The following is a 21,532-nucleotide window of genomic DNA, read 5'->3' as shown; positions in this document are numbered from 1 at the left end:
AAGTCGACGAATAAAGAAAGCAGGGAGCTAAACGTACCACAGCCGACGGTTTGGAAAATCTTACGGAAAAGGTTAAAGCAGAAGCCTTACCGTTTACAATTGCTACAAGCCCTGACACCCAATGACAAAGTCAAACGCTTTGAATTTTCGGCGCGGTTGCAACAGCTCATGGAAGAGGATGTGTTCAGTGCGAAACTTGTTTTCAGTGATGAAGCAACATTTTTTCTTAATGTTGAAGTGAACAGACACAATGTGCGAATCTGGGCGGTAGAGAATCCTCACGCACTCACCGAGCGGGGTGGCGCAGTGGTTAGACACTGGACTCGCATTCGGGAGGACGACGGTTCAATCCCGCGTCCGGCCATCCTGATTTAGGTTTTCCGTGATTTCCCTAAATCACTCCAGGCAAATGCCGGGATGGTTCCTCTGAAAGGGCACGGCCGACTTCCTTCCCAATCCTTCCCTAATCCGATGAGACCGATGACCACGCTGTCTGGTCTCCTTCCCCAAACCAACCAACCAACCTCACGCACTCGTGCAGCAAATTCGCAATTCACCAAAAGTTAACGTGTTTTGTGCAGTCTCACAGTTTAAAGTTTACGGCCCCTTTTTCTTCTGCGAAAAAAACGTTGCAGGACACGTGTATCTGGACATGCTGGAAAATAAGCCCATGCCACACAACTGGAGATCGACAGCGCCGACTTCATCTTTCAACAGGATGGTGCTCCACCGCACTTCCATCATGATGTTCGGCATTTCTTAAACAGGAGATTGGAAAACCGATGGATCGGTCGTGGTGGAGGTCATGATCAGCAATTCATGTCATGGCCTCCACGCTCTCCTGACTTAACCCCATGCAATTTCTTTCTGTGGGGTTATGTGAAAGATTCAGTGTTTAAACCTCCTCTACCAAGAAACGTTCCAGAACTGCGAGCTCGCATCAACGATGCTTTCGAACTCATTGATGGGGACATGCTGCGCCGAGTGTGGGAGGAACTTGATTATCGGCTTGATGTCTGCCGAATCACTAAAGAGGCACATATCGAACATTTGTGAATGCCTAAAAAAAATTTTTGAGTTTTTGTATGTGTGTGCAAAGCATTGTGAAAATATCTCAAATAATAAAGTTATTGTAGAGCTGTGAAATCGCTTCAATCATTTGTAATAACCCTGTACTTGTACTGCTGCTTCATAAGTGGCAACTTATTACTAAACGAGGGGTGTGAAACAGCTGATGCTTACCGGTAGTGAATGGGAGTCGTCAAGCCTATGACCATCCCCCATCAGCTCTGCAGTGCTCCCAGTGGCTGCCATGTCCTGTAAAAAGAAACCACAGTTTCAGCTTGAGATCCTATGGCCCTCTTCAACCGGTTCTAGCTCCGATTCTCTGCATATTTTGAACACAGATAACATGAAGCCCCTCACATCAACTTTTCTTTCACACATCAAAAACGTTTTGCATCATCTCGGTTCTGAGAGTTCCGGAACCTGTACAGAAAACTGGAATAGAGATCAACATAAACATCATGTCTGCACTTTTTATTGCTCCTGAAAACCACGCATTGCATGTTGCACGTCCTCTTCATTGATACATGCCTGCATTCGTCGCGGCATACTATCCACAAGTTCATCAAGGCACTCTTGGTCCAGATTGTCCCACTCCTCAACGGCGATTTGGCGTTGATCCCTCAAAGTGGTTGGTGGGTCACATCGTCCATAAACAGCACTTTTCAATCTATCCCAGGCATGTTCGATAGGGTTCATTTCTGGAAAACTTGCTGGCCACTCTAGTCGAGCGATATCATTATCCTGAAGGAAGTCATTCACAAGATGTGCACGATGGGGGTGCGAATTGTCGTCTATGAAGACGAATGCCTCGCCAATATGCTGCCGATATTGTTGCACTATAGATCGGAGGATGGTATTCACGTATCGTACAGCCGTTACGGCGGCTTCCATGGCCACTAGCGGCGTACGTCGGCCCCACATAATGCCACTCCAAAAAGGCAGGGAAGCTCCACCTTGCTGCACTCGCTGGACAGTGTGTCTAAGGCGTTCAGCCTGACCGGGTTGCCTCCGAACACGTCTTCGACGTTTGTCTGATAGAAGGCATATGCGACACTCATCGGTGAAAAGAACGTGATGCCAATCCTGAGCGGTCCATTCGGCATGTTGTTGGGCCCATCTGTCCCGCGCTGTATAGTATGGTGGTTGTCGTAGTTAAACAGATGGACCTCGCCATGGACGTCGGGAGTGAAGTTGCGCATCATGCAGCCTGTTGCGCACAGTTTGAGTCGTAACACGACGTCATGGGACTGCACGAACAGCATTATTCAACATGGTGGCGTTGCTGTCAGGGTTCCTCCGAGCCATAAACCGTAGGTAGCGGTCATCCACTGCAGCAGTAGCCCTTGGGCGGCCTGAGCGAGGCATGTCATCGACAGCTCCTGTCTCTCTGTATCTCCTTGATTCACTCCGCCTGGACACTTCCCTTCGTGAGATCCCTTCCTAGCACAAAGTAACAATGCGGGAGCGATCGAATCGCGGTATTGAAAGTCTAGGCATGGTTAAACTGCAGGTAACACGAGCCGTGTACCTCCACCCTGGTGAAATGACTGGAACTGATGGGCTGTCAGACCCCCTCCGTCTAATAGGCGATGCTTATGCATAGTTGTTTACATCTTTGGGTGGGTTTAGCGACAGCTCTGAACAGTCAAAGAAACTGTGTCTGTGATACAACATCCACAGTCAACGTCTATCTTCAGGAGTTCTGGGAACTCGCGTGATGCAAAACATTTTTTAGGTGTGTGTATTTTAAAACACACTCATTGACAAAAAAATTAAGCACCCATACAACATAGTCGGATATCAATGTAACTTATACAACTACATCTATATGGATACTCTGCAAATCACATTTAAGTGCCTGGCAGAGGATTCATCGAACCACCTTCACAATTCTCTATTATTCCAATCTCGTATAGCGCGCGGAAAGAATGAGCACCTATATCTGATTTCCGTTATTTTATCGTGGTGATCGCTCCTCCCTCTGTAGATCGGTGTCAACAAAATATTTTCGCATTCGGAGGAGAAAGTTGATGATTGGAATTTCGTGAGAAGATTCCGTCGCAACGAGAAACGCCTTTCTTTTAATGATGTCCAGCCGAAATCCTGTATCATTTCTGTGACACTCTCTCCCATATTTCGCGATAATACAAAACGTGCCGCCTTTCTTTGAACTTTTTCGATGTCCTCCGTTCGTCCTATCTGGTAAGGATCTCACACGGCGCAGCAGTATTCTAAAAGAGGACGGACAAGCGTAGTGTAGGCAGCCTCCTTAGTAGGTCTGTTACATTTTCTAAGAATCCTGCCAATAAAACGCAGTCTTTGGTTAGCCTTCCTCACAACATTTTCTATGTGTTCTCTCTAATTTAAGTTGTTAGTAATTCTAATACCTAGATATTTAGTTGAATTTACGGCTTTTAGATTAGACTGATATATCGTGTAAGCGAAGTTTAACGAGTTTCTTTTAGCACACATGTCGATGACCTCACACTTTTCGTTATTTAGGGTCAAATGTCGCTTTTCACACCATTCAGATATCTTCTCTAAATCGTTTTGCAGTTTTTTTAACCTTCTGATGACTTTATTAGTCGATAAACGACAGTGTCATCTCCAAACAACCGAAGACGGCTGCTCAGATTGTCCCCTAAATCGTTTATATAGATAAGGTACAGAAAAGGGCCTATAACACTACTTTGGGGAACGCCAGAAATCACTTCTATTTTACTCGATGACTTTCCGTCAATTACTACGAACTGTAACCTCTCTGACAGATTAGGTAGTGGTTTCATCAACGCTGCTTTACACTGCCTCGCACGTGTCTGCTACTACAGAGTGAAGGGACGTCGGAAGAAGCATATCGAGGTAGGTGAACTTTCGATAAGTGATAGAGAGAATGCAGACGACCGACCCCACCCCACCGCAACCATCAGTTGTCAGTCGCACCAGTGGAAGAATGCAAAGAGTTTCATACACGCATGGGGCCATGTAAGTACCCTCTTTCCACCGCATTTTTGGCGTGTTTCCGCCAATTTTATGTATTTTACACAAATATTCTTAATTTTACCAGGTTTTCCATAATTACCCAATTACTTAAGTTCCAAAGCACCTCTCTCTCAACAAAACGTTTCATCGCGTCGATCACATGATGCTATCAGATAATGACATTGCCGCTTGGTTCCCAGTTTTTGTATCACCGCTAAAACACCCCCTCTATTACTTTGGGAGTGCTGTATACATGTGGACATATCCCAAACCTCTACTGCGCCGCCCGGAGTGGCCGTGCGGTTTGAGGCGCCGTGTCACAGATTGCGCGGCCTCTCCCGCCGGATGTTCGAGTCCTCCCTCGGATATGTGCGTGTGTGTGTGTGTGTGTGTGTGTGTGTGTGTGTGTGTGTGTGTGTTGTTCTTAGCATAAGTTAGTTTAAGTAGTGTGTAAGACTAGGGACCGATGACCTCAGCATTTTGGTCCCTTAGGAATTCACACACTTTTTTTTTTTCTTACACTGCCTATATTACATGACAGAAATAGTGTTTCTTAGTGTGGGAAATAGCCATCAGTAGAGAGGTGGTGCAAAAACTACGTTCCTTAGCCGAAACACTTGATAAATTCGGTAAGATTTAATTATGATTGGTCATCTTTCCCTATATGGATGGCAGTCACAAATTATACCCGCATTCGTAGAATAAAGTCACAGATTTAACGATCTCACCAACACCTTTGATGACTACCACCCCAACAAACGAATCATATCCATGGCAACACTCTGCCCTCTGATTCAAAACGAGCAGCCCTTCGTTGAAACTATCAGCTAAGGATCATGGGCAAAACTCTAGAGGTCTCTCTATGTATCTTGTAACTATTCCTCAGTATTCCTTCCCTACAACATTGTCTTCGATTTAATTTGGAACTGACCAGAAGTAGGAGGGCACCATACCTGCTACATTCGACGTCTTGTGAAGGAACAGCTGAGTTCCACGTAATCAATACACTTAGATATTTGGCTGTCAGTAAGAGCATAACTTGTGTTCCTAACTTACACAGCCGACCGTCACTAGTAGTATGGACTGGTATTCTCATTCTAATAGCGTAAGTGCCATTCTGCGAAGGCTCTTCTGTACCAGTCTCACTCATATCACCCATACTATTACAGACTATCTCTCTAGAAGCACGCATGCATGCTGAGGAGGTTAGTACTCCTTATTGGTATATAGTAGATACGAGTCTGATAATTTGAGAGTGTGGTGATGATACAACAGACAGTTGAGAAGAAGGAGATGGAGTTCCAGATGGAAGAATTTGAAAAATTTTACGTAAATCACATGTGCTATCAAACTGTAATACTGTTGTAGTGTTTGGATTTCATACCAAGAAGGTATCGGGAAGACAGAAATTATTGTAGAACATAAACACGCACTCCTAAGGTTACACGGTTCCGCAATTAAACATGCTATAATGTTAAAGCAGTTCGGTTTCCAATATATTAGTCATGCGGAATTCAATACTGTTAATATGCCAGTGAAGTAAATGTATTTACAACACTTGACATACTTCACCCTGCAAGTTTTCAGTCCCACTCACTGTGGTGAGAAACTTTAAGATGATAAAACCACTACCTTCTATACCAAAGGGGAAAAAGCATAGATTCATTGTGATATATGCACTATACAGGTTTCTGGAGGTGTATAGCACCCACTATTCACATCCTATTATAGTTCTGAAATTTTACTATACTCCCATCAGTCCCATAAAACGATCGTCAGCAACAGAAAATACATGAAACAACATCTTATGAGTAAATACACAAATGCATAGGAGCAGTGTCTGACATGTGAAATTACGCTCCTTGCTGCATTTGCTCTGTGAACAGAGCTCAGTCTCTTCCACATACAACTGTCAAGCGGATGAATAGACAGGGATTGGAGTACTTCACAAACCCCAGTCACTGACTTAGAATCATTGCCGTTATGAAACTGAAGACTCGATTTATGTCCAAGATGTGGCTGGGAAATGGGGTTCTTCGCTGACATCTTCGTTTGTCTAGAGGAGGGTGTCTAAACAGATTTTTCATAGGTTTGGTGGACATGATTCATCATACATGCGTTGGAAGTCCTTTGCTGACTGTTGTATGGGGATGTTTGATGTTAACGTTGCAGATATCATCATCATCATCATCATCATCATCATCAGCAGCAGCAGCCAATTCAATCATTAAATGATGTGGCCTCTTCGAGTCGTGGATTCAGGTAGGCTTTCAGCAGTCTTCTCCAAGTGGGACGGTCTTGGGCAGTTCTCTGCATTTATTGCAGATATATAGCCTTCTAAATCACCCCAATAACATAGAATTGCACACAAAACGCACGCAAGTTATCCACACAGCTGCTATAGCCCGAGAGGGCAATAGACAAAAATGGTTGAATGTGTGATAAGTGACCTGCCACAACATCCCTCTGAATCTAGAATACATCATCTGTCTACCATTAAAGCCTGCCTCGTTGCAACCCCTCTTAAAATGTGGAAAATATGATGGAAACTAAGAGAGTCCGCTTTGTGCAGGAAAATTCTTGTACATGGGAATGAATATGTGATAAGAAGAAGAATGCTAGAAAAAGTCGACATGGAAGCACAGGGAACTAGGGAAACAGTAAATGATCGTGGACAGTAATTAGGCGGCTGGAACAGATTTTTAACGTAGATGTCCACCAAATGTAGAGTAATAAATCTGTATATGCCACATCACAAGCCCAGTTGTGGCCCCAGAGTTATCAGCAAAGACCTTACAGATTTTTATGAAGTGTCCAGACATGTGACTATGGTAAACTTTATGTCCTCCTTAGCGCCTTACCAGCCTGGGGACTGAAATACACAAGTACAGAATGCATCGCATGTTTGAGCCTGTGCAAGACTGTTTAAATATTTTAAACTGCAAAAAACAGTATTCACCATGTGTTTCTATGTATTGTCTACCAATCACAATCATGTGGTATCAGCTAGCAGATACCTTACAGGAGAGTTGCTGCAGGGCTTTTAAAATCATTGTACAGTATGTCAATCGAGGTAAAATGAATATATGCATGTTGACTGTGTCTTGGATGCTTTCCTAGAAAAGTAACTCATCTCCCTCTAAATTGACATGGATCTGCGTTAAAAGAGGAAAGAAAGTAGATGGAGTAATCGGCTGAGGGAGGGTTGTAGCAAGGTAGGATTTAATGGTAAACTGATGATGCATTCTAGATAGAGGAACATATTGTGACAAGTCAGTTACTACATATTTAACCACTCTTTTCTGTTGTTCTCTTGGGCTATATTAGTTATGTTATATAACCTGCGTTCGACTCGTATACAATTGTGTGTTCTGGGCGTGACTTAGAGCGCTATCTGCTTGCAATAGTTAATAGTAAACCTCCTCATACAACGGTCAACAAAGGACTTCCAACGCATGTGTGATGAATCATGTCCACCAAATCGATGGAAAACCATTTCGGCACCATCGTCTAGACAAACTAAGATGTATGCGAAGTACTTCATTTCCCTGCCACATCTTGGACATAAATCGAGACTTCAGTTTCAAAATTGCAGTGATTCTAAGTCAGTTTGTGAGGTATTCCAACCCCTGTCTATACGACTGCTTGGCTGTTGTTGTATGCGGAAAAGACTGTGTTCCGTTCAGGAGTTAGTGCACCATGGAATGTAATTTCACAGCTGTTTTTCATTTATTTATTTCTTCATAAGATGTGGTTGTATCATGTATTTTCCGTTGCTGACCATCATTTTATGCAACTGATGCGAGCATAGCATAATTTCTGAACCATAATCGTATGTGAACAGTCGGTGCTATACACCTCTTGAAACCTATATAATACACGTAACACAAAGAATTAATGTTTTTTTCTTCTTTTTGGTGTAGAAGGAAATAGTTTCTCACCATAATAAGTGGGACAGAAATCTTGTAGGGTAAATGTATGTCAAGTGTTAGAAGTATATTTACTGCATTGGAATATTAACACTGTTGCATTCCACACAAATAATATATCGGAAACGGAACTATTTTAACATTATAACATGTTTATGTGCGGAATTGTGCACCCTTAGGAGTGTGTGTTAATGTTCTATGATCCTTTCTCTCTTTCCAATAACTACTTGGAATGGAATCCAAACACTAAAACAATACTACAGTTTGATAACACAAGTTATTTACGTAAAATTTTTCAAGTTCTTCCACCTGGAGTTCCGTCATGCATAAACCACTGTTATATCACCACAACATGTATCAGGCTCGTACCTACTATATGCCAATAACGAGTCCTAACCTGCATGCATGCATCTAGAGAGATTGTGTGCAGTTGGATGGGTGACATGAGTAAGATTGGTACACAACAGCCTTCGCAAAATGCCATTGACGGTATTGGAATGAGAATACCAGTCTACACTACTAGTGTCGGTCGGTTGCGCATGTTAGGAACACATGTTATGCTCCTTCCGAAAGCAAAATATCTAAATGTATTGATTACATGGCACTCATCTCGATCTGTTTCTTCACAAGACGTGGATTGTAGCGGGTACAATGCCCTCCTACTTCTGGCCAGTTCCAAATTAAATCGAAAACTATGTTGCAGGGAGGGTTTGTTAAAGACAGAGGAATAGTTACAAGATGCATAGAGAGACCATCTAGAGTTTTGCTCACGATCTTTAGCCTATAGTTTCAACGAAGGGCTGCTCGTTTTGAAACAGAGGGCAGAGTGCTGCTATGGATATGATTCTTTTCTTAGGGTGGTAATCGTCAAAGGTGTTGGCGAGATCGTTAAATCTCTGACTTTATCCTACGAATGCGTGAATTCTTTGTGACTCCCATCCATCAAGGGAAAGATGACCAATCGTAATTAAATCTTACCGAATTTATCAAGTGTTTCGGCTAAGGAACGTAGTTTTTGCACCTGCTCTCCACTGATGGCTAGTTCCCACACTAAGAACGGTATTTGTGTCATGTAATGTAGACAGTGTAAGAGTTCTGCGTATGTCCACATGTATACAGCACTCGCAAAGTAATAGAGGGGGTGTTTTAGCGATGATACAGAAACTGAGAACCATGCTGCGATGTTATTGGCTGATAGCATCATGAGATTAACACGATGAAATGTTTTGTTGACAAGAGAGGTGGTTTGGAACTTGAGTAATTGGGTAATTACGGAAAACCTGGTAAAACTAAGAAAATTGATGTAAAATACATAAAACTGACGGAAACATGCCAAAAATTCGGAGGAAAGAGGGTATTTATATCACCCCATGCATGTATGAAAATCTTTCCATTCCTCCACTGGTGTGACTGATAACTGATGGTGCACACAAAACATGCTCTTGGGGTTTACGTCCTGCAGAATACTCCCTTATTCGTCATGTGGTAATGCATTGTAAGCCATAAAAATGGAAGATGCGATGTCCACAGATTACGGTGTCAGGATGACCACCACCTAGACACCAAAACAGTGATCATATACCTGGCTGCAATGTGCACCACCAATATGAGGAATCAATGCTCTTGGTACCTTTGAAAACGTAACACTGAGACATGTGCTACTCCATCACTGTGAAACATTAAATTTAATGAAGAGGTCGTCACCTTCGGACAGCAGTTTGGAAATGCCCCACAATGCTGCAGACTCTTCCAGTATACTTATGTTGTGATGTCTTCCATATTTTTGTCAATAAGAAACACCGCCTCTGCCTTTAATTACAGTCATCCTGAGTGTTGAGGGTGCAGCTTACCTTACACCATGCGGTGTACAGCTTTCAGTGAGAAAAAAAAAAAAACAGGAACCTTGTATTCTGATTGGCAGTCTGTCGGGTATGGTCTTCTCGAGTTCTCTACCAGGTGACGTTAGCAAAGTTTTATAGTTCGTAGTTTTATTCCATTGAATGTTATAAAAATAACAAGGAGGGAGAGAGAGAGATCGAGACACACACACACACACACACACACACACACACACACACACACAGAGAGAGAGAGAGTGAGAGAGAGAGAGAGAGAGAGAGAGAGAGAGAGATAGGGAGGGAGGGTGGGAGAGGGGAGAGGAAGAGTGAGGGAGAGAGGCTGTACTTTCAACAAAAAAAATGATACGATTACATTGTCGTATTTCTAGCGTAGTAATCATAGGAATACGACAAAGAAGATTAATTCAAGTAAGGGGGATATTTATAGGTAATCATTCGATATTGATGAATTGTAGGTGTTATGCTTCTGAATTTCTTTGTGTAATCTATGTACACTCTGCGCGGTTGTGAATTTTCTCCTGTGTGGTAGTGTGCTATATTTCTCGTTGTGATAGCTCTCTACCTAGTCAGTGATGGATGGAGGACTGGACAGCCTTCTAAATATTGAACCGTGCTGTTGGGACGTGGTAGGATTTCAAGAGAATTAGCAGGGGTCTGTGATTTGGAGGGGCACATCTCTTACTCGTCGAAATCAGGTGGATTAAAATGCTATACATCAAAGACTGGAGGGTTCGTGGGAATACGGTAGGTAAGCGATACCCCGACGAAAAAGGAAGTTGAGAGTTTGGCTCAATACAGTCTCTTAGCCCCTCATATTCGTCTTGTAAAGTGACTGCAGTGAGAAAGTTAGGGAGTAATACGAAGGTTTTTACCGAAAGATTATCACCAGCAGTAGCCCCGTATTTTTTTCTTGTTTTCTCAATAAATAAAGGACAACATTATTCTGTTAGTTTTCTGTGTCTATAAATGGATGAACTGAAATGTTAATAAGTAGATTAAATTTATATCTACATAGATTGCATACCTCACAAGCCATCGTACGGTGTGTGGCGGATGGTACACTGTACCACTACTAGTCATTTCCTTTCTTATACCACTCGAAAATACAGCGAGGGAGAAAAAGACTATCTATATGCCTGGATATGAGCGCTTATTTCTCATATCTTATCTTTGTGGTCCTTAGGTGAAAATTATGTTGGTGGCAGTAGAAACCTTCTGTAGTGATCTTCAAACGTCGGTCCTCAATAGTATTCCTCACAAGGAACATCGTCTTTCCGCTTTCTCTAAGCATCCACCCACTGATTTGTAGGGAGCCAACAGGAACGCTTCTACTGGGCTGTATTCTGAGGGAACCGAGGTCTGCAGTCTCATATGCATTTGGAATGGGGTGTTCAGCAGACGAGTGTTTTGCTATTGCTCACTGGGTCAGCCTTTCCAGGATATTTCGAAACGACATCTCAAAACGTTTCGGTTTGCAGGTGGGAAACTTGTTGTTCAACATGCTGCTATTTACCCCAGGGACATTTAAGCACCCAGCCCTTCTGAGAAGGATAGGACGACTTTTGAGAATCTGGAACTATTAAAACCTGCCTGGTATGGAGATTGTGGCTTGTTGCCGTGAGCGGTACCGCCCTGACAAGTGGGTGGAGGTTCACGACCCGGTGGTGGCAGTGGCTGCTGTTCACATGCAACCCAGTGACGGCGTCTAGGCGAGCAGGGTGGTTGTGACCGGGGGGGGGGGGAGATAAAACACACCCATCTGTCCCCATAGAACAACAGGTCTCACCAGGATTAGTTTGGGAGCGGTGTATCAGAATTCTAAGTGACTTTTTGGGAGCGGTGTATCAGAATTCTAAGTGACTTACTTTAACCAACATGACAAGGCAACTAGCAGACAGAATGTAATTACCTTTGGAAATCTTCAGCTCTTTGACGACGGTTACCACCCATTTTGGTACCAGAAGATGTGACTATCTTCATTGTGGGAAGCCCACAGAGAGGTGACCTCTCACAAAAACGTCTGTAATTGTAACCTGGTGAGTGTAATCCGACTGCAGGATAAAATTACTCACCATGCAATGGGACTCTCGTGATCAGTTTAATTAATTAGTCAATCAATTTTATATCAGTTATATGCCACCAGGAGGGTGGAGGCAAGGCCGAGAATGCCAGGAATATGATTCGCAAGTGGGAATGACAATCAGACGTTCTTTCGTTATGGTGAGTTCTTTTAACAAATTTTCAGTCTCCCAGCCACATATATTACCGACTTTATGCAGTTATATGTAGTATTAAGGGTGATGAGGTAGTTGACTTCCTTAATAGAGTTCGAAAGTGAGGAGGCATTCTGTGACAGAGGTAGAGCATGCTCTTAGCACTCAGCGGCAGCGGAGCACAGTCTTTTTCCAGCCAATTTTCCCAAATTGTTCCCATCCCTAGCTACACCATGGGAGGAACATCGGGCTATGGAAAGAAGAGAGCCATATTCGCCTCGTTATTTAGTGTGCAGCAAAATCGATGGGAACTCCTTTCTGGATACGAAGCCTCCATTTTTTGTTGAGCACCGGGAGAATAAGTTTGCAGAAGTGATAGTGCTGCCCAAAATGCACAGTGGGTCAGTCCTGATTCAGATGGCATCCGCAGCCTAGTCACAGGCATTACTCACCTGTGACAAGCTGCCTGATATTCCTGTTTTGGTCACTGCCTATAAAAGCCTCAACATGGTCCAGGGCATTATTTTTCATCACAACCTCCTGTTGCAGTCCGACGTCGAGCTATGCACCGATTTAGATTGACGGGGCATTCACTTCATACAGCGTGTCTACAGGGAACCTAAAGACAACAGGATACCTACTGGTGCTTTCATCTTGGTCTTTGAGGGTGATTCATTACCTGAGAAGGTCAAGGTGATGGTCTACCAATGTGACATCAAACTGTAGGTCCCTACCCAGTGTGGTGCTTTAAGTGATGGAAATTAGGGCAAAATGTCTTCCCAATGCCATTTCAGCGCCACATGTCAAGACAGCAGACGTCCACAGCATCCGAATGCTCTATGTACACCTCCTCCAACTTGTGTCAACTGTGGAGTGCACCACTCCCCATGCTCGCCAGACTGCACAGTACTCCAAAAGAAGAGGAAAATTATGGAGTACAAGACTGTGGACAGGATGACTTACAGAGAGGCAAAACTGAAATATGAAAGGTTGCAACCTGTTCACTTGCTATCATCTTAAGCTGCCACCATGACGACGTTTTCCTCATTGGCGATGACACTCTCCTCGTCTAAGCCCCGTACAGTGGGCCCTCATGGCTGCCCAATTACACCCCCCCCCCCTTGGTGTTTGGGGGAAATTCTTCTTCCATGGCTCTCCAAGCTTCTACTTTGGGTGTAAAGCTTCCCCAAACATCGGGAACATCGGTCCTCAACTTCACGCTCTTCCTCCGTCCCTCATGCTACCTCAGGGAAGCCCTCCCAGTAAGTCCCTAAAGAGCAGCGAGAGGGCAAACCAATGAAGAATAAATAGGTTAAGAAATGTGAGACTATGGTGGCTCCAACACCATCACCCCCTACCAGTACTGCGTCTGATGAGGTGGAGATCCCCCAGGGACCTGGATCTCGCCGATGCTTCAGACGCTATTGTCCTGGCTACTAGCACTCAACTAGTGGCGGCAGGTGGCCCTGAGGCGTAAAATGCCTCCTTAGTCTCTTCATGCCTTCCCAAATAACTGCCAGCGTCATTCTCCACTGGAACTTCGGCGGTTTTTTCTCTCTCCCAGCTGAGTTACAACAACTCTTAAGTGTTACGCCTGCGCCGGCTGAAGTGGCCGTTGGTTCTAGGCGCTACAGCCTGGAACCGAGCGACCGCTACGGCCGCAGGTTCGAATCTTGCCTCGGGCATGGATGTGTGTGATGTCCTTAGGTTAGTTAGGTTTCATTAGTTCTAAGTTCTAGGCGACTGATGACCTTTAGCAGTTAAGTCGCATAGTGCTCAGAGCCATTTGAACCATTTTTTGTTACGCCTGCTTTCTGTGTTGCCCTTCATGAAACCTGGTTTCCCGCAATGCTGACCCCTGCCCTTCGTAGCTATCAGGGGTACTACAAAAACCGTGTTGACTGTGGCAGAAAGTCAGGTCGAGTCTGTACCTACGTCCTTAACTCTGTCTGTAGCGACCCTGTAGCCCTTCAAATATCTTTAGAAGCTGTGGCTGTCTGAATGAGTACAATGCAGGAAATTACCGTCTGTACCACCTACCTTCCTGCAGATGGTGATGTGCCACACTATCTGTTGGCTGCACTTATTTCCCAACTCCACCATCTTTTCTACTTTTGGGTGATTTTAATGATCTTATCCTTTTGTGGGGTGGAGCCAAGATTACTGGCCGTGGTAAAGATGTCGAGCCTCTACTAACTGAAGTCGACCTTTGTCTCCTCAATACAGGGGGCCCTACACATTTCAGTGTGGTAAATGGCACATTCTCGGCTATTGATCTCTCGGTTTGCAGTCCTGGCCTTCTCCCGTCTATCCACTAGAGATCTGACGACCTGCGTGGTACTGACCACTCTCCACTCTTCCTGTCCCTCCCCCCAGCGTCACTCGCCTGGACTCTTGTCCAGATGGGCTCTTAGCAAGGCTGACTGGGTTACTTTTACCTCTGCTACCACCGTTTAATCTCCACTGCATGGCAGCATCGATGAGGTGATCCAGACTATCACTATTACCATTGCTGCCACAGCTGAATCGGCCATCCCTTGTTCCTTCGGTTGCCCCTGGCAGAAGACAGTGCCTTGGTGGTCGCCGGAAATCACTACGGCCATTAGAGACCATAGACGGGCTCTCCAACATAATAAGCGCCATCCATCCCTGGATCACCTCGTTTCCTTCAAATGGCTCCGTGACCAGGTCCATCAACTCATCAAACGATGGAAACAGGAGTGCTGGGAACAATATGTCTCCACCACTGGATCACAAACATCACCTTCCAGGGTTTGGACCAAGCTCAGGCGTCTGTATGGCTATCAGACCTCTGTGCTTCCACTTCTGTGTCTGAAAATTACCGCCCCGCCTTTCATCTAATCAAACAGTGGGTGGAACGACAAAACTTTTCTTTTGCTCCACGGCACCCTGAGCCATATAGTGCTCCCTTTAGTGAATGGCAATTTCTCAGTGCCCTTGCTGACTGTCCTGACACATCCCCTGGCCCAGACTGCATACATTCCCAAATGATTAAACATCTGTCAGCTGATTACCAGCACCACCTCCTTGCCATCTTCTACTGTATCTGTAGCGATGGCGAATTCCAGCCGCAATGGCGGGAAATCTTACTCGTTCCAGTGCTAAAGCCTGTTAAGAACCCGCTAGATGTGGACAGCTATCATCCTATCAGCCTCACCAGCGTTCTGTGCAAGCTGCTCGAACATATGGTTGTGTTGGTTCCTTGAGTTTCAGAACCATCTGAGTCCATCCAAATGCGGTTTCCACCAAGGGCGCTCCTCCACCAACAACTTGGTCCACCTGGAGTCTGCCATCCGATCGGCCTTTTCCCAGCGACAACACCCTATAGCTGTCTTTTTTGACTTGACGAAAGCATACCATACCACTTGGCGACACCACATCCTCACTGCTCTTCACAAGAGGTGTCTCCAGGGCCCAGTCCCGATTTTTATACGGAACTTTTTGTCGCTCCACACTTTAAGAGTTCGAGTCAGTGCTTCCCACAGTTCGCCCCATATCCAAGTGAAAGGGATCCCACAGGGCTCTGTCCTGAGTGTCCCCCTCTTTTTAACTGCCATTAATGGTCTCGCACTAGTAGTGGGGTCCTCCGTACACTCTCTCTTATATACCGACGATTTTTTTATTTCCTTCTGGACCTCCTCTATTGCTATGGCTGAATGTCGACTGCAAGCAGCCATACAAAAGGTGCAGTCGTGAGCCCTCACTCATGGCTTTCTGTTTTCAGCTGCCAAGACTTGTGTTATGCACTTCCATCATTGTCGTCCTGACAGGCCCATCCAGAACTTTACCTCGATGACCAACTACTTAATGTAGTAGAGACTTAACACTTTTTGGACTGGTCTTCGATGCCACTTAACTTGGCTTCCCCATCTTCATCAGCTTAAGGAATAGTGCTGGCAGCATCTTATTATTATTCGATGCCTGAGCCACACCAACTGGGGCACTGATTGCCCTACACTGCTGCAGCTGTACACAGTCCTTGTGCAGTCCAGTCTTGACTTTGTGAGCCTTGTGTATGGTTCAGCATCGTCCTCAGCGTTGCGGCTGCTGGACCCTATACACCACTGTGAAGTTCATCTTGCAACAGGAGCTTTCCAGATGAGCCCAGTGAACAGCCTCCACATAGAAGTTGGCATTCGTCCATTGCAGATTAGGGGACAGCATCTGCTTTCAAATTATACTGCCCACATTCACAGTGCGCCTCAACATCCAAATTACCGTCTCCTTTTCCCTAACGTGGTAATCTATCTCCCATAATGGCAACCCAGATCAGGGATTTAAATTGCAGTCCATGTCTGGTTCCTTCTTATTGCACTCGACAGTTTCTCTCTACCAACTTTCCCGCAGATCCACTCACGAATGCCTCCATGGTCCATGCTTCGCCCAAAGCTTTGTCTGGACCTACTGCAAGGCTCAAGAAGCTCAGTTCCACCTGAGGCCCCCCGTCAGCAATTTTTCTTTATTCTCGGCGAGTTCCAGGGCTCATAAATAGTCTACACCAATGGCCAAATGGTCGATGGTCTCGTTGGCTTCGCTTACACTCATGTTGGCCATACTGAACAGTGCTCCTTGAAGGATGGCTGCAGTGTTTTGACTGCAGAGTTGGTAGCCATCTTTCGCGCTCTTGAGCATATCCGCTCCTGTGCACGTGAGTCCTTCGTCATCTGCAGTGACTCCTAAAGTAGCCTACAAGCTCTCCACCAATGTTTTCCTCGCCATCCTTTGGTAATGACTATCCAGGATCCACTTTATACCCTTGGAAACGGTGTATGTTCAGGGTCCTTCATTTGGACCCCAGGACAAGTCAGGATCCTGGGCAATGAACTTGCTGACAGGCTGGCCAAACACCAAACAGGCTAAGGATAAACCAACTCTGGAGATCTGTCTGCCAGATCTCCGATCTCCAATCGGCCTTCTGCTGTAAAGTTTTTGTGACCTGGGATACTGAATGGTGCAACCTCAGTACACCAAATAAACTATGTGTTATCAAGGAGATAACGAATGTGTGGCAGTTATCCATGAAAGCTACTCGCAGGGGCTTTGTAGTCCTTTTTTGCTGGCTCCGCATCAACCATACTTGGCTAACTCATTATCACATCCTCCATCATGAGACCCGACTCAGTGTTGCTGTAGTTCCCACATGGCTGTCGTCCACAGCTTGTTGGACTGCCCAATTTTAGCCACTCTGTGGCGGACTTTTAACCTTCCCACCACACTGCCAACGGTGTTGGGAGACAATGCCTCAATGGCCGTTATTTTTTTAAGTTTTACTCGGGAGGAGGGTTTTTATCACACAATCTAAGGGTGGACGTCTAGCCTTCTCTCCCAGGCCTCCATCCTCCCTCCACTTTAACTCTTCCTCACTCTTTCTTTGCAGTTTGTTCGCCTTGGTGTTCGTCTTTTCTCTAGCTGTGTTTCTCTAGATTCGTCTTTTAGGTTGGAGACTTTAGTGTGTTACAGAGTGGTTGGGTCATCCATTTTTAATTTTGCGATCGACCAGCTCAGGCTACCTGCTATATTATTTTAATACCTTCCACCACTCTACCTTTTAGTGTACGTTTTCCCCTTTTTGTTAGCTTTGTTTTGTCTTTCAGTGTGGTTCGAAGTTAGTTTTACGCCTTTACTCTCTCTGACTCCTTTTGGGACTGTTTTTACCCCGAGAACTGTTTGAGTGTGGAAAAAGGGGTTGATGAACCCATAGTCTGGTCCATTCACTCCCCAAACAAAACAACCAATCAACCAACCAGTTAACGGGGCGGCGGCGATCGTGGCACCCTCTGGATGGCTTAATAGCGATCTAACCAGTATGCCGGTTGAGCGGCGACAGAAATGGACAGTCAGCTATTATAGTCAATGCTGCATGAGTTACAGAAAGTGCGTGGAGGAATGTACTTGTGTTCTCAAACTTGGGTGCATACAAGACCCCAAATATGTTTAGCGCTATAGTCTATTTTTGGAGGTAATTTAATTACTCGATTTTCTAAATGTGTGTATAATTATCAAACACTGAAGATCTCATATATTTATTATAAAGGAGAATCATTGTGGGATGGTGGTGAGTGTTTTAAGCAATCTGTTTAACTCTTGTAAATTGTTGAACACTTAAGTAGATAGGCTAGTGCAAATGGACTATTTCCCACTAATAACAAGCGTTTTTCTCTTCGAAACTTTTCTGTATGTAGTTCGAAGTTTCTTTTTTTTTCGTGATTTGCGGTTATGATCAAACAATTTAAAAAGTGTTTTTCGATGTGTTCTGTTTCACTATTGTTATAGCACTGTGTGATTAGGGCAGTTTTCATCGATATTTTTCTCACGATGCCCGGTTTTGTTTTTTGACCATTTCATCGATGTTTTTAAGGATTGATCAGTCATTTCAAAAAACACGAACAGCTGCGGTACATGCAATTATCTGTAGGAGTTGTGAAATGCATCCTCAATCTGTCCCACTCCATCACCATTATTTGCTGACAAGTATTCCCCCTCCGCATGTGCTCGTCCATTAACACATCTCATTCCTCATGTAGGAGGCTACGGAGGCAATCTTCAGCTGTGTGCATATACGTAATACACATATTAAACTCTTCTCTGTCCAACACCGACGTCTCATCAATTGAACACATTTCGCGCCAAAAATAACGACAGCACCTTTCTCCCAAGCCTTTTTGACGCCTGTTCAGAAGTCGAGTAGGGAATGGGAGGAGCCATTTCTCCTGCAGACTGATTATATAAATAATAGGCAAATTGAATTTTATGTAAAAAAATCAGTATATCCTCTGCAACGTAATTGACACTGATTTGAATTTCGTGTCATGAAACCATTCCTCTCCAGCAACTCAGCACAGACTGACTCTTCTTCCAGCCATTTCAGTAGTGGGGGAGGAAGGGAGGTAGGGGAGGGGAGATGGGAAATGTGGGAGGGGAGGCGAGGGATGGGTGATTTCCCAGGAGGAGGAAAAGTGGCTCAGAACTGAACTGGGGTGGGGTGACAAAAAGAAGTGTAAGTTTTCCCTGAGTGGAGAGGGAGGAGGAGAGGGGGGGGGAGGAGTGGGGGAGAGGGGGTTCTCAGAAGGACAGATGTCCCCAGGGGGTCATAAATTAACCCCTGGAAATTATAAACCACTTAGCAGAACAGTAGGTTAAGGGGAGGGGGAGAGGTAATTTAATTTATCAATTTAATTAATTAGCATAACAATTTGATATCAGAAGAACCCCAGTATCCCTCTTGCCACACCACTACAGTACATACTGTAAAATATATAAGAGTAAGGATCGAGAGCGACCTTAGATGGAATGACCACGTTAAACGAATAGTAGGAAAAGCAGATGCTAGGCTGAGATTCACTGGAAAAATGTGAAGGAAACGTAACTGATCCATGTAGGAAGTGGCTTACAACGCGCTTGTTCGACCGATTCTTGAGAACTGTTCATCAATCTGGGATCCGTACCAGATAGAACTGATAGATAAGACATGGAAGATTAAACGAAGGACAGCACGTTTCGTCATGGGATCGTTTAGACGGCTCCTAAGTGTTACAGAGGTGCTCAATGAACTCCAATGGCAGACATAACAAGAGAGGCGCTGTGAATCACGGAGAGATTTACCATCGAAATTTGGAGAGAACATTTTCCAGGAAAAGTCGGACGTCATATCATTTCCACTCACACACATTTCGCGATGCGACAACGACGAGAAAGTTTGAGAAATTAGAACTAATACAGAGGCGTTCCGACATTAGTTCTTCCCATCAGCCATTCGTGATTGGAACAAGAAAGGAGAGATCAGTTAGTGATACCAAAAGTACCATGCACCACACACCGTCAAGTCGCTTGCAGAGTATGATGTACATGTAGTCGTAGACGGACACAAACTATTCCGTGAAAGCTGACCTACAAAACTTCAAGAAATAGCTTTAAGTGAGGAATTTAGAAATATACTACAACACCCTACGAATCGCTCCTCAGGGACTGAGACACAAGATTAGACTAGTCACTACGTACACAGAGGTGATCAAACAATCGTTCTCCGCGCTCTTCGTACGTGAAGGGAACGGGAATAAGTCCCAATAGCTGATAAGATGACAGCTACACCCTGGGATCCACTTCACAGTAGTTTTCAAAGTATAGGTGTAAATGTAGAACATTTATTTACGAAAATATACTGAAATGAGACACTGAAATTTGTAGACGAGTCTTACTATTTCGTGTCATGTATACGAAATGCAGACTAGTAATACCAAGAAAAGTGTTCATGAATCAGAGAAATATATTAACATCTAATGTCAATTTAAGTGCTGGGAAACTTTTCTCAAAATATTTTTCTTGAATGTAGCCTTGATCTCAAATGAAACGTGGACGACTAGTAGTTCACACAGGAAGAGAATACAAGCTTTTGAAATGTGTCGCTACAGAAGTGTAATGAAGAACAGATTTTTAGATTGGATAACTAATAAAGAGGTGGTGAATAAGGTTGACGAGAAAAGAATTTTATGGAAAAACTTGACTAAAACAACATCAGTTGACAGGAAACACGCTGAGAGCCCAAGGTGTAAATGGTTCAAATGTCTCTAAGCACTATGGGACTTGGAGTCATGTGAGGTCATCAGTCCCCTAGACTTAGAACAACTTAAACCTAACTAACCTAAGGACATCACACACATCTATGCCCGAGGCAGTATACGAACCTGCTACCGAAGCAGTAGCGCAGTTCCAGATCGAAGCGCCTAGAACCTCTCGGCCACAACGGCCGGCTCCCAAGGTATAATTAATTAGGTATTGGAGGAAAATGCAGGGGGTAAAACTGTATAGGAAGACTAAAGCTTGCCGGCCGCGGTGGCCGTGCGGTTCTAGGCGCTTCAGTCTGGAACCGCAAGACTGCTACGGTCGCAGGTTCGAATCCTGCCTCGGGCATGGCTTTGTGTGATGTCCTTAGGTTAGTTAGGTTCAAGTAGTTCTAAGTTCCAGTGGACTGATGACCTCAGATGATAAGTCTCATTGTGCTCAGAGCCATTTGAACCATTTTTGAACTAAAGCTTGACATCAGTCAGCAGGTTTGAAATGGATGTAGGCTGCAATAGTTATGCAGAGATGAAGAGGCTTGCACAGTGTATACAAGCAAAGAGAGCTGCACCAGATCAGTCTTTGAACTGGAGAACACAGCAAGCAACAACAACAGCAACAACAACAACGTGATGTTCAACAGAAAAAAGTGTCAACCGGGTAATTTATTATCAGCGGGTTTCCAAATGGGGAGACGTATCAAAATGGCACAGAGGTTAAGGCAATGGACTCGCGGGGAGTGGTGCTCCATCGACAGGGCAGAGGCCGATTTCTGCCTACACCCTTGTCCAATCCAAGGTAGTGCTCCGTTTCCGAGAATCTGTATGTGTATTTAACCCTAAACTCCACTCTTTCCATCTGCCTCCCTGTCTGTCTTCTGTTAAAAGAGGCTACTCCATTCACCAAA

The 21,532-nt window shown here is 44.5% G+C and overlaps 1 protein-coding gene across 1 annotated transcript in view; it reads right to left on the bottom strand.

The window, feature by feature from the left end:
- The window catches only part of LOC126471577 (solute carrier family 28 member 3-like), a 354,279-nt gene that overhangs the window by 136,963 nt on the left and 195,784 nt on the right, over window positions 1-21,532 (bottom strand). Inside the window, exon 4 of the mRNA XM_050099807.1 lies at window positions 1,243-1,317. Within this exon, the coding sequence (XP_049955764.1) occupies window positions 1,243-1,317 (75 nt within the window). The remainder of the gene's footprint in view (window positions 1-1,242; window positions 1,318-21,532) is intronic.

The sequence above is a fragment of the Schistocerca serialis genome, chromosome 3 (genome assembly GCF_023864345.2).
Source record: "Schistocerca serialis cubense isolate TAMUIC-IGC-003099 chromosome 3, iqSchSeri2.2, whole genome shotgun sequence".
Classification (NCBI taxonomy): domain Eukaryota; kingdom Metazoa; phylum Arthropoda; class Insecta; order Orthoptera; family Acrididae; genus Schistocerca; species Schistocerca serialis.
This window is presented reverse-complemented; position numbering and strand designations above follow the sequence as displayed.